At 38.1% G+C, this 21,992-nt stretch overlaps 1 protein-coding gene across 1 annotated transcript in view; it reads right to left on the bottom strand.

Annotated features, from left to right (window-relative positions):
- Positions 1-4,331: 4,331 nt before the first annotated feature.
- Positions 4,332-21,992, bottom strand: part of CUL3 (cullin 3) — a 54,060-nt gene continuing 36,399 nt past the window's right edge. The window contains exons 8-16 of the mRNA XM_071566114.1: positions 20,536-20,712; positions 19,333-19,503; positions 17,769-17,876; positions 14,055-14,179; positions 13,658-13,754; positions 12,794-12,928; positions 7,751-7,937; positions 5,964-6,109; positions 4,332-5,299 (exon numbers count right to left, since the gene is read on the bottom strand). Coding sequence (XP_071422215.1) covers positions 5,168-5,299; positions 5,964-6,109; positions 7,751-7,937; positions 12,794-12,928; positions 13,658-13,754; positions 14,055-14,179; positions 17,769-17,876; positions 19,333-19,503; positions 20,536-20,712 — 1,278 coding nt within the window. The 3' untranslated portion in view covers positions 4,332-5,167. The remainder of the gene's footprint in view (positions 5,300-5,963; positions 6,110-7,750; positions 7,938-12,793; positions 12,929-13,657; positions 13,755-14,054; positions 14,180-17,768; positions 17,877-19,332; positions 19,504-20,535; positions 20,713-21,992) is intronic.

Here is a 21,992-nt window from a genome sequence, read left to right on the forward strand (position 1 = left end):
CTGGATCTCACATTATGTTGGAATTGCAGATTTGCATAATTAAGTTGATAGCAAATGCTGTGCCAGACAAGTTGCAGGAGATTATTAGCCTCATCTTTAACAGAATTTCAAAAGAAGCAAGATCCAAAAATCGAAGAAGTACTAGCAGAAGTGGCCCTTAAGATCTAAGAAACTCAGGTGTTACTGGGATTTGGGGCATGTTCTAGCAAACTGCACAGGAAAAGCTGCACAGAACTGAAGGTACCACTAGACTCTAATGTGGCATTACTTTAAGGTCTTCAGGACTTCCCATTGTGATTTTTTTCCTGCCAAGAACAGGACTGCTAAAAGGCTATTCATAAACAGGGGGTGGAAGTTACATCTACTGGTGAATCCCCCTTCCTTCCCTCGCAGCTTCTACTCAGGCAAGCAGGAGCATGTGGCTCCCATACTATCACCTCTCCAGACAACTTTCTTGTCTTGTCCACAGCTAATCCAGGTCAGCAGTTCGAGGACTCAAGGAAGTGAAACAGGCTCATCTCTCCTGAACAGCAATATGCTTCTTGCTTTAGGACAAACAGGTGCTGAAAGCAGGCAGACTGTCAGGCTGCCTGGAGACCCAGGGAGATACTGCTGTGTTAGTTACAGTCACACCACCTGGGGAAGATTTTCTTTGCAGGCAAAACCTGTGGGAGAAACAGGTCAGATTGTGTTTGAGAAGTCTGAAGAAGCAGAAGTACCTGCCTGAACCTCACTGCCTTATTGGGGAATAAGGAAGTAGTATGCTGCCATGCACCAGCTTGTGAGTGTACTTCCCTAAAAAAAGCTGGGCTGTCCTTGAAAAACTTGGCTCAATTTCAAAGGTTGTAAAAACACAGACATTCACATTATCATACTTACATCTAAGTTCCTTAAAGCAAGGACTAACGTTGTGGCTTTCCACATACAGGATAAACACAGTATGGTCACAGGATAAATACAACGTGGTCGCAAGTGGGACTCCAGATACTAACCTAAGGAGAATAAATAAATAACTAAGATTAAAAACAAGACAGTAAAAATCCCACCAGACTAAACATGATCCTAGGAGCCTATCTGGACAGAAAGCATAATTGTCCTGGGGATAGGAGACCACATCCATGGATTTTCAGAGCATGCCTGCTACTGCTGAAGTGCAAAAGATGCCAAAGAAGCTAAAGATGCTTGTAAGTGCAGAAGCAGAGTGGTTTGAGAACCTGGATCCTATCTTCCAAACTTTGGAATAGCATTTTCACTCTTTTCCATCTATTATTCACCAATTCCCTGCTAAAAGCTCATTTTTCCTTTGCTCTTCAGTTTATTCCATTATTAACTGGGCAGATTGAGTGCAAAATATCATTCCATACTGATATTATCACAACTACCAGACAAGTGCAGAGTGGTGCAGTTTCAGACATTAAACCCTTACTTGGGTTTCAGCTCAGAAAAGACTAACAGCTTAATTTGAATCAAGGCTTCCTAGAACCAGAATCTGTACTTGCTTTGTGAAATCTGCTTCCCTGGAGGAATACAATTCCCAGCTTCATCCAAGAGCACAATGAGTAGCAATTCCTCCAAGGGAACAAGCAACTGGGATCTCTCTCTGTGGAGCACCCAGCACTAATCATGCAGCCTGTGGCTTGGGATGAATTCCTGCAGTTCTCAAAAGGCTTGTTTCCCAGTTAAGGCTGGAACACAAATCAAACAACAGCACTGGTATTGGTCAACATGCTGTTGTTATAGCACTGTTCTCAGGAAAGAGTGTTGTGCAGGCAGCAGGAGAGAAGCACCTGTGGTGAATCCACACACGAGGGAATCTTACAAAAGCTCAGTGCTAAAGAATCCAGAGGGTAACTCTTTAGTGTATTGGTGCCACCCCTGCCCAGTGAGTATCACAAGGGCACCAACCAGCTGCTGTTTACTGATAGACCTGGGGAACCAGCTGCAGTTTCACTGTGATTCTGCCCAGTGCAGCACTTGACATTAAGAGCCGCTATCAACTGGAAAATCATAGTTCATCATTAAAATGCATCACTCAAAGAACATGAAACATGCACAGGAGATACCCTGTTTTCTAATTTTGGGAGGGCTAAATCCCTCCCCAATTTCCACAGTACATGTTTTCTTATGAAGGCAGTAACTAGTGAGCCCAAGTCCTGTCATATCATGTAATTGCAGACCAACTGCTGGAACAACAGAGCTCAAGGCCCAGGATTTCAGCCTAGACAATGTTGATAGACATTTTTCTGTTTGTTTCTTGAAATCCACTCCAAGTTCAGAATGCACAAGACTCCTACTACATGCTAAAGCTCAGGTACCCAACTCTGCAACAGTTATCCAAAGAGGTGGTTACAGTAGATAGAAGGGGAAATAAGTAAGTAGGTAATAAATAATAAAAGTAACAAATATATTTATCACTGCCAAGTAATCCACATACCTTCTGTAGCCTTTGGAAGACTCAAAAGTTTTTTTCAGCTTGTAAGGAACCCATTAAAGAAATAAAATTTGACATTATAACTTAAGAAGGTGCCCCACAACTAGACTGAAAAGTCATGATTTTCAGATTAAATTACAGCTCTGACAGTGTATTGGTTCCTCACCTGACCCCTTGCATGTAACTTTCAGTCCTCATTTACCTCACCCTTAAACATGCCATAATACATAGGAAACGAAGCTGCTTTTCCTGCCCCATCCATGCTATTCCCAAACACATTCTTAAAAGAACTGTCCTGGGGCAAGAGGTCCAGTCGTGTCCTGGTACACAGAACATGAACCACAGCTCACCTGGGGAGACCCCCGCACCTACAGAACATAATGTGGGTGTCACTGTTCACTGTTTGTCACAGCTGCTGGTTAAAGTTAGACCATTAACTTAAACCAGCATCTTTACATTATTACACTTACATTCATTTCTGCAATGCCAGGCCGTTAAAACACAGATAAAGGCAGCTGAAAGATATGGAATATGCAACGGTTTGTGGGTACGGTTTATGGACACTTTCCTACACTATGAAGGACAGTTAGGTGAATTATTCTCCTGTCCTTTTATCCAGATTTCAGTTGGATGGATATAAAGTTCTGCATTTTATGAACTTTTTACAACACATTCCAGAAGACAGAGGAATCAAGTAACTCACACTTCGGATTGAGCACGACGGTCACTTCATGTACTATCCAAGAAATCAAAATGAATGTTAACAGACACATAAACAAGACAGTGCCTGTTACCAGCTGCACATACCATTGCCAGTCCAGTTCTAGGCTGTCAAACCCTCCCTCCAAACCACAAGGGCACTGGGAAGGGGCTGTTAAGGTTCAGCACCCACCTCACCTCCAACCACCATGAAGAACAAAGCAGAACTAAGGAACTCACTTGAGCTATAAAGGTTCTGGCCAGTTTTGGACAGAGGTCACAAGTAGTTCCAGTTTTTGCTACTTTTGGAAAAATGGGAACCCCATCTCTGTGCAAGCTTATCCCCAAAACTATTCATCATGAAAGGCTCTATTACTATATATATACATACATATATATATATAAATGCCATCTGTGAGGTACTACACAATTTGATTACAATACATGTGAATAAAAATACTTCAATCATTCAGCATAGTTAGTGCAACGCTTCTGTTTTCACAGGTGCAGAGAAGTGAAACTGTGACACATGAAACTCTCCAGTCGCATCAGTACATTGCACCAGCACCACACACTTGTTTAATAGAGCTCATCAAGAAGTGCTCTGGCAGAACCACAATGCTCTACAATGAAGTTTTTCTTTTTGTTTCAATTCCAGCTCTACTTATTAGAAAGCCATCCCAACGATATTTTTCAGGATCTATGCATGAAAGTAATGTGAACCAAGACAAAAAATATTGTTTTGAATTAAATCAGAAAAATAGCCACAGCTGGAAAACGATGTAATATGTGCATTGGAATGTCAGAAATATGGTTTAATAAAAACTGCAGTACAATGTACACTTGAAAATTTCTAACTATGAGAAAAATGATGCCAATAAACTGCTATTTTTAATCTGTTTTTGCAGCATACTGTCAAGAAGAAAAAAGTTCAAGGGTAAGAACTGAAAATTTCATTACAGTAACAATTTTTATTGCATGTTTAAATGGCGTTTTTAAAAACAAATAGTGCACGCTGGCTTCACTTTAATCTCCTGAAATATGCACTTATGATGGGAAGCCCTGGGGCTAAAGATCCATCTATGATGTTTATTAACAAAATATAATCCCAGTACATTTCCCCAGGGGACAGTATTTAGTTCCAAAAGATTGTCAACCCTGTACTCTAACACACTTCAATTAGTTGTTTGTGTACACTAAATCCATTTATTTTAAATTTATTTTGTCTACATTTAGTGAAATAAAAACATCGCCCTGTACAATCCACCATCAGCAGTGAGTACAACAGCAAAAATTATTATACAGTTTATACACACTAAAATCTTTTCCTTTTTTCCTATAAAGAAACCAGAACAAACCTAATCAATATAGAGTTTAATTTAGAAGAACTCAAATTACAGAAGGGAAAGCCAAAATTATTATGGTCTTTTCTGAGTCCCCAGAAGGTCCTGGTTCGTGTTGTTGGAACAGTGAGTGCAGCTGGAAGAGTGAAACATGCTCAAGTTGTCTTCTCGGGTCTTCAAAAAATTACCAAGTATTTAAATTAAACATGTCTAGTTAAAGAAACATTTGAAGCAGAGCAATATAAGTGGGAATTCTGCCTTACCACTTGTGGTTTCTTTTGAACCCAACTTATACAATGCGCGAAGTGCTAAGCAACACTACAGAAACACATTTACATCAACACTGAAGATCTGGGGAAATGAAATTCCAACAATTTTATTTTTTTAAATGAGCTGTATTTTCTAAATTTGTTTTTATTTCTCTGTTTTCATACAGTATTGAAAACAAACGCGGCACATTCACATTTTCCCGAAGAATTGTAAGGATGATCTCTACAGGGATAACGTTGAAAAGCCTGAAGCTCAATCAATTCATGTTGAAAACTCTCAAAAGGAGTAAAAGGCTTGATCTGAATGGTCTAGAACATGTATTGTAATTTAATAGAAGAGATGGTTGTCTTAATATTAATGATTTAAAAGAACTTCCCAGTTCATGCGAATAGTCCAAGAATAAATCAAATTTTCTGAACGCATTTTATGCTACGTAAGTGTATACTTTGCGATCCTCAGGCGTTCGTGCCAAATATTCTCTCTCAATAAGTCCTTCAATACGTTTTTTAATAACAACTGGACTTGGTAAGAATCGGGCCTTCAGCTGCTGAGTTACCTAAAACATAAAATAAAACCCAATAATATGAGATCACAGGGCAAGTAAGATTTTTAAGTATCCTAACAGATCACAATAATAATCAGAAAAATATATAAAGACAGAGATGGTTACATCTATGAAGCATAAGAGGCAGTCTGCAGACTTCTGACAGTCCCCCAAGTTGCTTGCTCATCTTTGGGCAGGATTCAAAGCTCTACAGAGGCATGGTCACAACCTGAAAATCCTGAAGGTAGTAAAAATTAGTACTGCCCTGCAGCTGCCTGAACTTAGGAGTTATGGGCAGAAGGATTATTTCTCTCCCTGCTAAGAGCTCAAACCTCTCAAATCTGGACCCAATAGGCAGTAACAAGATCAAAGGAGAAAATAATAATATTAAGCACATGTTAAGCACAGTGTTTTTTGTTGTCAATTGCTTTTCAAGGGATTTAAACTCATAATAGCACTAAAAGGAGGAAGGAAAATTAGCTACACCCAGGAGTACATCCTACAGTGAAGAGTAAGGATTTAGACATCTTCATATAGACAGGGATGAAAAAAAAAAGCATGGGTTAAATACAGCATCTCTCAAAAGCCTTTCAGAATCATGTTAGTAATTTTACTGAGTTAACAGGAAAAGCAAAAAGAATTCCTGAGTCCATATCCAGACTATGTACAATCATACCTCTGCTACTAGCACATTGTGCTGCATCTTCTTTCTAGATTTCATTATCCGAACTATAGCAGCTTCTATCTCATGTTTTCTGTCATCATCTACTTTCTGCCTTGTTTCTTTCCTTTCTGGATCAGATTCTCCTTGTTTGGCAGCAACTTAAAGAAAGAGAATGTATATTATGTTAGCAAAATTAAGATTTATTTCCTTGTGTGTTAGCTTCACTATTTATTTCATCTAGACATCAAGTTATATTTTCCTGAGTTTTGACATTCTCAAAGTGGAATTTTTTTTTATGAAAAGCAGCCACAAGAACATATTAACACTTTCTGGCATATTTTGATAGCAACTGACAAGATAACAATCTGTTATTTAATTACTACTATGTTAAAATTTGAACAGTACTCAAATGTGCTTACAGGCACCACCAACCCCCCACACCCCTATGCTGCATTTCATATAGCAATTACTGCAAGTAGAAAAAGGATTGAGACTTTACTTCACAAACTAAACACTTTAAAAGTTCATCAGTCAGAAGAAACAGTCTACCCTCCCCAACTCAACTGTGTTATTTGTATTCTGTTCTCTTCTATGTTTTATTTCTGCCCTTAAGTCTAGTTTTTTTTTCCCTTTCACTCAAGCATCATTACAACCAAGCTCTCCTCCTGCACTGCTACACCATTTCCCCCCTACCCTCCTTTACTCAAAAGCCCCAAGTATTTATCAGTTTTAAAGAGATACATGTAAGAAGTTTTCTGTCTAATGTCAGAAGGATAAACCTACAAATACTTAGTTTGCTCTAAAACCATCTTGAACCCCAAATCATATTCCCCATCTACAGACATTTGTGGAGTGGACATGGAAAAGCAGAATTCCACTGAAAAGCAGAATTCCACCGAAGCTCAAAGAGTTGTCACACAATTTACTTTAATTTGGCTGCTGCAGTCCTGCTCACCAGGAAGAGCCTCCAGAGATGATAAATGTGTTGCCAGTGCCCTGTTCTGCCTGTGTGTGAAGGCATCAGGACACCACTCACACAGAGGGACATGGGCAGTGTCAGGTATGTAGGCACTACTGGGGTTTACGTGCTACAGAAGCCCAACAAGTTCAATTATGTGCAACAAACCCCATGTGAGTTGCCAATGTTGCACTTAAAACACCGCCAACAATACTGCTGTATATTTTATGTTCTGAGACCTGCAAAGTCAGAAAATATTCACACATGGACCAGAACTAGGAACTGTTCCTCAAGAACGCTTTATGAAGTGAATCCAAAGCAATATTGCGACTTGGACATTATTTCCAGGCATCTTCCTAGATTAAAGGTATCAAGACAAACCAGCACTTCCATAAGATAGTGAAGTGGTATCATACCAATCAGCTTCTCTCATTTTTTAAACCCAAATCACTGCCCAAAACCATTATAGCTACCTGGCACTTGAAAATGGCTGTTGTATCATGGGCTAAAAAACATCCCTCACTTTCACAGCAGTACAGCAACTTATGAGGCAATTTTCCTACTTCTGAATCAATCAGTAGCATATTTTTGTTATTTTTTGTTTTTCTTTCAAAATTTTCTTTAAGAGATAATAACAAATTCTATAAAGTAAAAGGCTTAACAGACTTCCATACTTTAATTGGTATTTGAATTTTCATTTTGATGTAACTAATCATCAATAGAAACCCCGCTGTATTTCTCTGTTCCTTTTCCTTCTATGGACACCACTCCTGCAAAAGGTAATTTGAAATTTTAAGGCAGTTTTGGCACTGCAGGGGAGTAGAATATAAAGCTCACTTACCTGTCTGAATCTTGACTCTGTGTAGTTTAGATGTGAACTGATCATTCACTGTAAATATATGACCATTTTCTATTTCTTTTGATTTAGGCTCTTTTGTGAGAACACGCTGTGTTGGTTTGCCACATGCAAGGGACTGTAGGGCTCTAACCAGTTCTCTTTCAGGGATATCAGTTTCTTGTTGAATTTCCTAAAGAAAAATACCTTAGTTAGCTTGTGGCTATGACAGAAGTATCATGTTTTGCAAACAACACCAGGGATTGCTTAAAGGTCCCCCTTCAAGCGTGCAAAATAATACTGTGATAGCTGTGAGGCTTAAAAGGTTAGAACTCATTCAGCAGCAAAGTCTCAGTGTGTACTGTGGAAAATGATCCACCTGTGTCAATGCATAGACAGTCAATTCTGTCAAATGAAGAGTTGCCATGAGCTGAAAAAAGAAGAATGAATAACCAAGTGACTCATTTCCCTATGAATTTTGAGAAGGCTGAAAGGATTTGTTAACTATTTCCAAGGTTTGCTGAACAGGGTGAAACCAAACCTTCTAACTAACTAGTGATGGAAAACATCCACGATGTTCATGAGAATCCCTGACCAAGAGCTGCATAAATGCTTTTGCATTCAGCCACACTGTTGAAAATAAAATCTTAACAAAATGGAAGCAAACAATGTCTAGTTTCACCATCGCAGGGAAACACTATGGATTCATTATACCTCCCTTCTGAACAGCCTCAAACAGATTAGTTACAACCCAGATGCCCTTGCCCAGGACTTACACAAAAAATGCCCCATCACAATGCAGCAAACATGAAATTTGAGGAAGACTGTTTGTAAAAACATGTACATAACGTGGTGCACCTCTGTCTGTGTTCTGAAGAGTTAGCCAAGAGCTGTGTACTAGGTGAGTCATGGTGATCAAAAGTCAGCAAATAAATCACACTGGATGCAGAACGATGCCATAACATGTTCTGGGAGAAGGCCAACTCCACTGCTTCCTCAGACCTGAGCTCCCATTCAGAAGTTCATTTTAAATTCTCTCTCTTTTCTTTCTTTTTCTAGCCCGAGGAACCTGCAGACACCTCTGATTTCACATTTCCATTCAGACTGTTGAGGGACTCCCAGCAGCTAAAGATTAAACTAGTAAAGAGGAAAAACAAACCTCCCAGACAGGTACCCATCCACAAGAATTGGCCCTTTCTCAGCTTCCCCAGTTTTGGTTTCAAGAGCAGTATCAAGCTCTTACACTGTCCCCAAAACTCTCACTTCTCATGGCACACAAGTCCAAGTGTGATGACCTCAGGTTAGAAGCAGCAGTAACAAGTCCAAGTGATCAAAATGCAAAGATTGGTAAAGAACTATAAAGAACTTGTTAAAAGTTCTCTAAACAGTGACCAGAAAAGTCAAGCCAAGTTCTATCAAATAATGTTACTCCTGGAGCATACTCAAGTTGTTTTTAAAATCAACCTAGAAAAAAAAGCCACTTTTCTGTTGTCATACACTACGGACAACATGCAATAAAAGTAATTTGGATGTACTGGCCTTGACTAGGACTCTGTCATGAATTACAGTGCACCTCATAGACAACATCCCACTGCCAGCTCTCTGTGATGCCCAGGCTCAGACACAACAGGCATTACTTTTCAACTAAACCCCACACTACATGTACAGTGTTGACTTTACATGAAACTGGTTTTGACGTGAGCTCAAGTTAACTGGAATGAGGTAAATAAAATAAAATGACTAAGTCCAAAATTAAAAAAATTCAGAATTTTTGTTTTATGGACGATTAAGAAATAATGAAATGTTTTTAAGAGTACACTTAGCATAACACATTCAGAAATATTTATACCACTAGAATAAGTTATGTATATCCATATACTTTAACTATTTGCTAGTATAAAAATGCCTCTTCCCAAGCTGCTTACAGAAAGTTACTATTTCTTCCTTTGTAGTTTTATTTAAAACACAGTTGTCACCTTCACCCTCTTTTTTCAGATTCAGCACAAAGTAGTATTAAAAAGACCCCAAAGCTATAATCCTTTACATGGTCACAACAACAAGTCTTACTGAAATAGATGAATCAGCATACAATTTAACAAACCAATATTAGGACTTAGATAAAGGTGAAGTCTTAAGGCCACAAACCAAACCCAGCTTATATATGATGTAATGCCTGTGACATGCAGGTTCCTAAACTTTGATTTTTGACCAACAATTAAAACTAATCCTTTCAACACTAAAATCACTTCCTCAAGGGAATATTTATACTCTGCTTTTGGTGAAAGTGAAACAAAGGGCAATAGGGACTTTGAGGGATTTCGATGTTAACTGATCACAGTGTATTTCTGTTGCACTTCATGCTACAGCACTTCAACTCAGCCACTGATGTCTGCAAACCATTGGAGTTTAGGAATTTATAAGCCAGCATTAAAGTAAGAACCATGAAGAACTGCACTGTAATATGCTGCCTCAAAAGGAGCCAAAAAGTTGAAGCTGGATAAAAAAAAATGTAGCTATGAATGTAAATGGGGATAACAGATGTTGCTGTGCTCTCTCTTTCCTTCAGTCTGTAGCATAACATTTTTCTAAACATATTTTTAAATAGACATGTGATGTAACAGTGAAAAATGTATGCCTCTTCCCCATCTCCAAAAATGGCTTATTTTAAAGACCATATTAGATTTGTGCACTAGAGTAGCACTGATTACACAACCAGCTAAGAATATTACAAAGTGAGCTCTATCTGAAGGTTACAAAAGAGATCACTCTGGATATGGAACCGTCTCTGTCCAATTCTGCACAAGAGAAAAGATTATTAGAAGGAAAACGTGCAGAAGGAAATCAGAAGGAAAAACTTTTTATTATTTCAACAAAATTACATAATGCATTTTTAGCTATATTTACAGACTTCAACTTGTATATCTTCCAAAGCAGACACCAGCAAAAGAGGAAACAGATAATCCAGTTTCAAGTTCCAATCTCTCATTTCTGTGGAATTATTCAAGAACTTAACTTCTACTACAGCCATGTTTGTGTATCTTGCTTATTTTTTTATCAACCTTATTTTTTATATGCATTTCACCTTTTAAAATACTGAGCTGTAACTTAAACTAATAGAAAAATATATTGAGTATTATATGAGATTTGATTAGAAAAAATTGAATTCTTTGAAAAAATTAACATTTTTAAGGCTTGCATGAAGATCCTTCTTTTTCTGTCTCAGTTGCATTAACTTAGACCCACCAGCTATTTTGCACATACAAATAAAATGTTGCTGTACAGGAATATAATAAAATCATACAATTTTTGTGAAGGAAGTTTTCTAGGCAATAATCTTTTAAATTTCCACAGCATTTTATGCATAATTTTTGCATCATCATTTTCCTGTTTTTCTCTCAATCACATGCCTTAATGGCTGTTAGGATTAAGTTTGCAATTAATAATCACAGTGAATGCAAAATAAACCATCTAAGTGTGTTCAACTGTGAAGGAAACTTCAAATTAATATATTCATCTGTGAATCTGCAGACACACTTGTATATCAGATAGTTTTGGGCTTACACAAGCACACACCACAAGGCAGATCTCAAGCTACATTACAATAAGAGCACTAATTTGACACAACAGAGAAGTAATGGTTGCCCAGCACTCAGCAGTTAATCATGATATTCAATAATCAATGAACAAAGATAAAATTCATTCTCCTCCTAAGTTTTCATAAGCTTTCCTGGCTGGAGTTCAAGACAACTCCCACACACTTCACCAAAGAAACCAAGCAAAACAAATGTGCCTCCTTAATGTTTTAGTTACAGTGAGACAAAGTAAGAACTCCCAAACCAGCAATAAACGAAACATACACACCTTAAAAGCAGGTAGACATATTCCTCTATCATCTGGTCTTAGAAAAATAAACTATAATTTAGAACATGTATTAAAAATTGTATTTTTCACTGCTCATACCAAGTATTATTCATATGGGTGAGGCTCTACTACTCATTAAAGCCTACAATTTGGTAGAATAAGGCAACCTCCAGCTCAATTTCAAAACCAGCTTCAAGGAAAAAAAAATGAGCTGTTAAAATTCCCCTCCTTGTTTTCACTCCTTCAAATACTCTGCAGAGAAAGTACTCAAAGCTGTAATGCTCCTGGAATAGATTTCACAAAAGAACAGAGGACTTTGTCCTCTAAAATAATAGAGTTTTAAATTATGAGCAGTTTATTAAGAGCCTCTTATCAAATTCTGCCTTCCTGAATCCCGAGACCATTTCAAAGAAACTTTCTTTATTAAGAGGCTAGAAGTAAGTATGCCAAATAAGCTGAGACCAAAATCTGAAAAAAAGGCAAATGATTACTATGCATTACACAGTCAAAAGCATCTGGAAATCCACTGTTTCAAACTTCACCCATACTGGTTTTCAAGGCTGCCAGTGTTCTCTCAAAGGGAAGATAATATCTAAAGTGAAACTATTAATTGCCATTACCAATACAACACTCAAATCTTGTAGCACAGGACCCTCCTCCACTCCTAAAGTCGCCTTCACCATCCTTGATTAGGTGACACTTTGGCCTTTCCCAGCAACACCCCTCTGGTCTCTGTGTTAAGAATCCATCCAGACCTTCTTCATTGTCCTTTCTGGCTGACCAGCTCAGAGACCGGCTGCAAGTTCTTTGATTCATCCTACAGCTCACTCCACCCTGCCAGTTTTAGCACTTCAGTATTCAAGAAGAAGGATACAAACCCTTCTCCACCCTTTGGCCTCTAAATCCAGTTTCTCAAAGATAAAATGAGGAAATGGAGCCACCTGCTGCATTCTGACTTCAGCTTTTCCAAAGCTCGATGGCCTAAAAATAACCACACTTTCAACCCTCAAACATTTCTGAAAACTTCTCCTCCCAAATAGGTGCACTGATAATGAGCTGCTTCCTGTGTTTATTGGCCTGATCCATGATCAGAGTGAGAGGCACCTGATCCTCAACAGTGTATTTGAGAGGATAATAAAGTGCCTAAAACAGTCATTTAAAATCAGGTAAGAAAACCACAACACTTACCTCAAATGTGTATTTTTCTCTGTTGTTAAAGAGCATTAATATCGTCATCTGGAAAGTGGAGACTTGTAATATGTGCTTCCGTGTATTTGAGCCAGTTACTTGGGCACCTCCCACGCCAACTTCTGAGCCATCTTCCTATTTTAAAATTCCAAAACTACTATTATTCTCCACTGAAAAATATTTTACCTTAGTAAGATTAAAGTTACATGATGAAAAATTTATCTAGGAGATCAGGCTACACAAGAAATAGAGCAGCATATGCCTGGGGGCATAAATAGAATGTTCCTCCAGCAGCTGTTTTAGAACATGAGGGGAATTGAGGTTGGAGGCACCTCCGTAAATCCTGTGGTCCAGCCATCACTCCAAGCCAGGCCATCTAGAGCCCTCAGTCATCTACTGAGCATCACTAAGGATTGTACTTCCATATACTCTGCCCACGTTCTTGTTTTTGAAAAAATGTTGCCTACATTGCGAGCACTCCACATATGAAAAGCAGGCTAAACTTGGCTTAACAAAAATAACTCTAAAGAGAAATAAGTTTCCTTTCACTTTTGGCTGACTGACAGTCAAAAAACCCTCAAACACTCAAACTATTGAGGTCCCTTCAAGATCAAATTTACTACTTTCCTACCAGGTAAAAGATGATGCTGAGTGATGCATTCAAATTAGATTCAGAGCGGGGCCAAAAAAGTCAAACCAAAACTGCTACAAAGGAAGAATCAGATATAAGGCTGACAGAAGGCACCTTTTTCTTATATTGCCAGTGGGTAAGCTTTTATTTTACAAAATTCTGAAGTTACTAAAAATGTGCATTTGCTTACTTGTAAAAAAAGATACAGTATTTACGTAATTTGGATACCTTACCTTTTTAACAGGCCCATAGAAAGTGGCATTGAGATCTGCAGAACCCATGTGATGCTGGAGTGTCAGCTGTCGCCCACTATGTTTGGCTAAATAAAATCTGCAATGCAATTGAATTGAACAGAAAACAGTATGTAGTTCACATTTTGTACTGAAAGCTTAGAAAAATTACATAGACTTTTCATAACCTTTAAGGACACTCTTAAGGAGGTTTTATGTTTTTTCAAAACATTTAGTCTCGTTAGAATTCTACTTAAAATCTCCCAAAAACTCAAGCATCATAATGTGACTTGTATTCTCCAGTTTTCAGATGAACTGAAGAAGAGCAGAACAACATATCTGTAAACTTTGGAAGGTTTCTTCTTAAAACAGATTTTTAGGCAGAGGTTTTAACACATACCTTCTAAATATTTCAAAAGCATGTCTGGGAGCTGGAGGGATGTTGCACTTTGGTGTGGCTGACTGGGTAGGCCAGTAACCTGTTGTGAGGACACGCACTGTAAGATCAACACCACCTAATGAGACCTAAGGATAATGGGAAGAAAACATACACTATTTTAAAACAGGACCATGTTTCCTCAATTTTTTTCTATACCAGTGCAGAAATTTCAGACTACAAAAGAACAAGACATACATTTTTATAAACCCCAACAAATAAATTAATTCATCACTATCAGAGGAGATGGTACAGCAAAAATCCTACACATTATTCCTTTCTGGAACTTAAGAGTGCACAGATTTTAACAAAATAAATCCTTAAGTGACAACAAAACATCTGATCATAAACAGAACTCATGATATGTGTAACAAATCTTTCTAAGGATGTTTTTTTGATGGCATGCAATAAAGCCAAGTTGCATGAAATGTCAGTTTCCAAATAACTCTTTCTAAATTTACTCTGTGGAAGTACAGATCAAGTACTGAGTATCTGATGTTAAATCACAGGGAGCTCACCTGTGGACTGCAATGAAAACAGTTACTCCCTTTTACACACACCACCTTATCCTCTTTCCCTACTGACAGCCCTTACTGTAAATATTCAGCACTGGTGAGCAAACATTCCACAACTGAAGTGCTGATCTATAAAGCAGAGGTGTTAGCAGGTGATAAAGATCCTGCTACCAGTGAGGCATAATCCTCACTAGGTATCTCAACTAAGCTGAGCATTTATAAACTTTAAACTGACTGTTTTCAGCTCTAGGAGGTATAACCAATACCTTCAAAGAACACAGACATTAAGGATAAGAAAAACCATAGCACACAATATCCAGAAATAAAAGCACATTATATTTTAGAAGGTCAAAACCTGAACTCAGAAACTATTCAACAGCAGAATAACATTTCCATGCACACTACAGAAGAGTTTTTGGATTGTGCATGTATAAGGCCTGTGTGCATCAAGCACCTTGTGCCCAGGAAACTTCTGAAAAACCCAGACAAGTCAATGAAAGGCTACGGTTACAGAAATCCCTTGGACTGAATTTCATTAAGGTTTAAAAGGAGCAATTTGCAGAATTATTTAAAGATCCAGATTAAGATTTGTCTCCAGCCGATATTAGTGCCATGCTTCTGATTTCGTATCATCAGTGTCATGAGGATCACATGAGAAGTTCAAACAGCCACTTAGCCACAAAACTATTTAGTCTGCCAATTGTGTAAAAAAGGGAAAAAAAAAAAAGAAAGGAGCTTCAACAGTTTTCCTCCAGCCAAAGCATAGGGAAAGGCCGTCAGTGCAGACAGGATACAAAAAATACACTTATCTGGAACTGAAACATCTCGGCTGAAATGGCAACTATTTCCCAAATTTTTTTAGTTTTAGCCAGACCAGAATATAGCACTAATTTAAGTGCCTCATATCATACATTATACAGAGCATTGAAAAAGTTTAGGAAGCACTTTATTTTACAAGATTTGTTTTCAGCATAAAAATGGTTTTAACTAGTGGAAAGTGCCTTGAACTGATCTAATCTTTACAGGACTCCAACAAATGTTTCAGGATCACAGTTGTAGAAATTCCTCATAATCTGTTAGCTTGGACCTTCCCTAATGCTGAGCTTTCCACTTACTCGTAGCAAACCATCTATGCAGACCTTGGCATTGCCTGTATCTCAGGAAATAGGATCCAGCAGGGAACTCTGCAGGTAAGATTATTTAGAGAAGAGCAGCTGCCTGACTCCTCAAGGAGGCACCACACACATTCAAGGTACACAGATTGTTTGAAAAGGAGTAGAATGGACTATTGCATATAAAACACAGTATCACCAGCAAGTTAACAGCAACATAACCCTCCCACAAATCTTCCTGTTTGCATTTCCTCTCAAATACTATTGACATTAAAAGAAATATATATGCTTCTTCATAAATGAGTATTCTGGAAATTTCATTAAAAGGCCATGATTAGGCTGACCAAAAGGCAACAACCATCACATGAACTCCTGGTCTCTTGCCAAGAAAAAGATGAAATTTCAAGTAAGGACTAGCAGGACATCTGTTAACATTTTAAATTCATCTTATTGGCTGTATATCACTAAAAAGAAGATAAGAGATATCATTTATTAGCTCACTTAATCCAAGACTGTCATGTAAAGTACAGAAATCTGTAACAAAACCCTCAGCCCCTGCCCAAGTCTGGCATGCTGCCTAATGTGAATGCTCTAAACAAATTTTTCTTGAAATTTCTATTTCCAGTGTTCTAGAAGGAAAACATGAAAAGCCTCAAAAGAAAGAAAAAAAAAAGTAGTAAGACTGCCTGGCCACAAACACTTTTATATCTATCCATATCCTCTACAACCTTTTCTGAAGCCACTTTGAGAACATGCTGTTCCCTCACTCATGATGACTCACAGTGTGCTGATGAGGAAGATTTCCACTGAGTGCTTCAAGAAGGCAGAAATTTTATCACTTTGCACAATTGGGGATATTGGACAGAGTAAAGCCACAAACACACTCTTGGCATTCACTTGTGAAACTGATTCAAACATGCCTGATGTACAGACCTACTTACCTGAAGACAGGGAACTACTGTTTATAATATATTACTAAGCTGTACTGGGTATCAGTATATAAAAAAAGTATTTTAGAGTAAGCAAACTGGTGTCTCAAAGGAAGTGATCTCTCCATTGAAATCTTCCAGAGGCCAACTTTTACAAGGTACAATTTTTTCTGAATGAAGAACTAAGTGCATACTTGCCATTTGAATAAAATAGTAGTTTTGCTTTTAGTAAAGGCATTCACTGTGTCAGAAAACTTACACATGAGATGGTGTGCTTTGCAAACACCTGCACCATGTAGTAGTTTTCTTGCTTTAGAAAAAAAACACAGGTCAGAATGACGATTAGCCTGGAGGAATGAGAATGGGAAGGCTTAGCTGGTGGTATGGTGTTGGGAAACACACATGGGAGTGGGCAGCTGGCCCCTGGAGGTGAGCACAGCTGGGCAAAGGTAGGCACAGCTGGGCACAGGTAGGCACAGCTGGCCCCTGGAGGGTGAGCACAGCTGGGCACAGGTAGGCACAGCTGGCCCCTGGAGGGTGAGCACAGCTGGGCACAGGTAGGCACAGCTGGCCCCTGGAGGGTGAGCACAGCTGGGCACAGGTAGGCACAGTTGGCCCCTGGAGGGTGAGCACAGCTGGGCACAGGTAGGCACAGCTGGGCCCTGGAGGGTGAGCACAGCTGGGCACAGCTGGCCCCTGGAGGGTGAGCACAGCTGGGCACAGGTAGGCACAGCTGGGCCCTAGAGGGTGAGCACAGCTGGGCAGGCCCAGCTGGATGGAGGCGGCTGCCATGCGCCCCCTGGCGACCGCGTCGGAGCAGCACACCCGCTGCCCAAGTGCCTTCGAAACATGCAGCAGGTGTTAGAAAGGGCTTTTATGGAATGAAATTAGAACTACTCGACCTGTGGATCAAGCTTTGAACCAGCCTGAACATTTCTGGAAATGCTAACGCAATTTATAAGATAAAAAACACAGTGAAAGAAACATAATTTGCACAAGCTGACAAAAATCCTCTGCACGTGCATGTAGTAAAAAACAAAAAACCACAAGCCTAAAGAGAAGTCCAGGGTTCAGGGTTGCACTGAAGGAAAAGGACAAGCACACAGACCCCCACACTCTTACCCCTGTCGCCTGAAGATGTTGCCTGAACTCATCCATCGTTGTATTTGAGATGCTCATGTCCCTGAACATTCCTTCCAGTTTAGATGTGAACTGACACCCACATTCAGTCTGAAAATACACAAAATAACTTCTTGTATCAGCACGGTGAAAACAAAGCTTCCAATACATAAACTGCAAGACTAAGAGCTAATTTATAAATCTCAAAAATTATTTCTGTACATTTGGTTACTGACATTTCCATTTGCATTACATTCAGATCTTTTAGAAAAGTTTCGTATCTTATATAAGGATCTAACCCTACCCAGATCAAAACTTGCTTTCCTTCTCTTTTCTCTGTTATTGTGTTTTTTATTTCATTTTCGCTATCTCATATTAAAAATACCTGTGAAAGTTTATCAAATCAAGACACACTTTCACTTGCTTTTAAGCATTATACTGTAAAGGCAAATGAACTTTATTTCTTTATTTGTATCTCAAGAACACTCTGGTTGTTCTAGGAGTGTTTCATTTTAAAGGGTGGTTGGAGATCATCCAGTGAGATTACCAGGCCTTTTGAGAACCTGGGACATGCACACAGACACATGTGCACCAGCACATGCATTTCAGTTTCACATGTAGCAGTGGGAGTCCATTTCTAACACATACTGTGATATACATATATATACTAAAGCATCCTGATCACTCTGCAATTCCATAACAGAAGAGGGCAGTTCAAGTCCACTGCCTCATCTTGCAAAGGTATGCCCTGTGCCTTCTAAATCACCAGGAGAACAGTGGTGGAGAGGTAATTGGGAAGGAGTTATTACTGACAATTTGGAGAAGTCTGATGCAAACAGCCTTTGCTCACTGATAGAATACAAAGGTCAGAAATGACCATAAGCTTGATTTTAGGATCAAATCCCTCCGGTTCAGAAGTTCTCGAGCCATTTAACATACCACTTAAGAAGAAGCCGCATTAGAACTTGCCTCAAGGACTTTTCAGCTTGAGGCTTTACCTTCCTCTCCATCTCTTGGCCTATTTAATCAGCATATTTAACCAACTAAGGAAAATGTGTTTTCAGACACTGATAAGAAGATTTGTTTTTTCAATTTATCTCAAACTACTTAATTAAAGAGGAATTGAGCATTAACAACAGTCTGTTGATGGAGGCAACTAAAAACCAACAACACAAGCAGCAGCAAAATACTGCTGTGAATAACAAAAAATCTAGGATAAAACGCAGTCTTATCTTCAAATTCAGTCACTGCTGTTCTCTTCTTTGGAAAGTCTTATATTTTGAAAAAAAAATTACTTTGTTTTCTAGACTGCACTCTCATCACAGGTCCTCTCCATTACTTCCTTTTATTTCCACAAAATTATTCAGAACAGCCTTTTGTATTTTCTGTTGGGGCTTTAAAAATCAATTCTTATCTAACTGCAATCAAGATTAACATTATCTATAAATCTCTTATGTAAAAACAGATGAAACCATAATAAAAATATAAAAAGAAAATATAAATAAAAATATAAAAATAAATAAAGAACAAAACCACATTCCTTAAAAGTATGCAGGGACTCTCTTACCTTTAATTTGGATATCATATTTTTCTCAGAGTCATCTGAAACACTCTTGTTTGTGAGAAGTCTTCTTGCCAAGTGCTGCTTGTAATAGCGTTCAAAAACATCTTTCTCTTGCATAAACCTGAATAAAACCATTGCCTTATCCAATATAGTTTCTACTTCTTGCTCTGTTAGCTGTAAAACAAATCATTTGCTAGTTTTAATTTTCCAGCACAAGTGTCTTACACAACCTGAACACTTAAAGTAATTCACAGCAGCAGATGGTCTAACAGTAGCCTATACAGAAGCCAACAAAACTGGTCCAACATGCAATCAACAGCACAAACTACTAAAGTGGAGTAAGAAACAGACTTAAAATAAAGGGAACGGCAATGTTAAGGAAGAAGGGAAAAAATAAACAGATAAAATGCCTAAATAAACACATAGTAGAAGTTCCTGGGTAAGTTTTAAAAAGCACTGGAGGAAATTAAGTATTAGGAGTTGGTTTGGAATGAAAGCTTTTAACTGTTAAAACTTGTTTTGTAAAGCCTATCTACTATGAGAACAAATAAAACAATTATTTATTTTATAAATAAATAGAATTTACTACTTGATTCCCAAAGCATAAATTGCATGAATGTTCAGTTTTATTCAGAGGCACTGACGCCTCAGTTGAACGATCCTGTCCAGTTCTGGCTTCTGTAACTCGAAAAATTTCAGGAAAGAAGCTAAGATTGAAGGACACAGTTGTACTTAAAACAGAAAAGACATGTATGGTAATAGTCCTCTATATGTATAAACAGTAAAAAGAAGCAAAGACAAATCATTTCCCCATATCAAGTGAGTTAATTTTCAAAAGAAATTACTAGATGAGAATAGCTGCTGAACTATCAATATATTTAAGGAAGTGATATTTAAGGTTTCAAAAGAAGGGAGCTGCAGAATCTACTACAACCAAACTGGTTTTTGAGGGAGCATCTGCCAGAAGTAATTAATGTATGCTGCTTCAGAGGTAGGTCACAAGCCACACAGATCTCCTTGTGTCTGATTTTTCTGTAAGTTTAAATCTATAGTGTTATGAGCTCAGATTATGTTACATATCCTTTATTTAAGGTAGTATTGCCATTTCTCTTAATATAAAAATAATTCACAGAAATGTAGCTTAGTTTAATTTCATTCAAGTTTACACAGCAAAGGGCATGGTATTGTAAGTTCATTTATACTTACTCCCTTGACTCCCTTTTTCAGCTTATCATCAATAAATAATGAGAGGTACTCTGGAGACCTGGAGTTGAGGTTGAGGAAGTACTCAAAGTCACCCGCAATAGTCTGTTTGAAGAGTCGATCATTATTGAAAGATTCTTGAAGAAAGCGATCAAACCTACTCTTCAAGTCCAGTAAACCCTTAAAAAAAAACAAATAAAAAAGAAAAACCATTTTCACTGCTATGATGTTGTAAACTGGAAAACAGTACCAAACAGATAGAGAAAACCAGATCTACAGTCACGAGCTTCTGCAATGCTCTGTGTCTGACACTGTTAGAAAGGATCTGAAATTTCATTTCCATTTTTAAATTTCTGTTGCTGCCATAAATCTCTTACAGGAGCAATTTTCAGATAAACTCACTAAAATATTGATGTCAAATACTGGTTCAGTTTTTTATAATACACTTCTTAGATTAAGAAAGTTTTTTAAACACCCTTGTTAAACAGGTTGATTTACCGTATTTTTAAGTTTACAACTTAAAGGAGGTATTTTTTGCACTGGTTAAGCCTTGTCACTTTCAAACAACATCAACAAGTCAGTACCACAAATACAGTATATGGGAAAGTCAAGGGTAAGCACCCATCAACTGCATCTCTAGAGCTACTGAACAAGTCTGAGGAGAAAATACACTGCAAGAACAGGCCTAAACTTGTCAGGGTTTTTTTCCCTCCTGTAATTTAATTCAGCAACATATTCTGCATTATTTAGTCACATGTTTCTTGCTGACCTTTAAGAGTCACATGAGCATATGAAGGTTTGACATAAGCAACAGATCTCCAGTCATTGCAGTGTGAAGTACATGGGCATGAACTGAACACCTTCCTCTGTGCTAGATCATCGGATACTCAACATAATTTTTGGGATTTGCACCATTTTCACCCAGTTAAAGCAAAGGAGTGTAGAAGGGAGAAACATCTTATAATCACCTGAGCACCTTCCTAAGTATATATGACACAGCCAGGGTTTAGACATAAGAGCATTTGGCAGGGGAAGAAAACTTCACCTGAGATTTAGATTTGCAATGGGTAACAACTGCCCACAAAAACTGTCCAGGTTAAACGATGCTTAAAGTCCTTGGTTTCTTAAGAAATTATTCATATGCGGTTACTTAAAGAAGCCATTCAAGAATTAGTCAAAGTAGTAGTAACATTTCTTAGGAACTCACCATCTCACTTAAAGGAATGGTCTTTAGAGAGGCTAATTAATGCATATTAGAAATTTTAAATTCAAAGTAAATCCCACTATCTCTCTGTTTACCAAGGTTGGCTTATGTCTCCTCTCCAGGAGCACACCATCTGAACAACCTGGTGTTAAACAGGAGAAACTGTTAGTACTTTAAATTACAACAGCATTTCAACATCCCTTCAAACTATTATATGAAGTTTGAAATCTAATCCCCTGGCAATGCTTTTGCAATC

Source organism: Pithys albifrons, chromosome 11 (genome assembly GCF_047495875.1).
Source record: "Pithys albifrons albifrons isolate INPA30051 chromosome 11, PitAlb_v1, whole genome shotgun sequence".
In the NCBI taxonomy this organism is placed as follows: domain Eukaryota; kingdom Metazoa; phylum Chordata; class Aves; order Passeriformes; family Thamnophilidae; genus Pithys; species Pithys albifrons.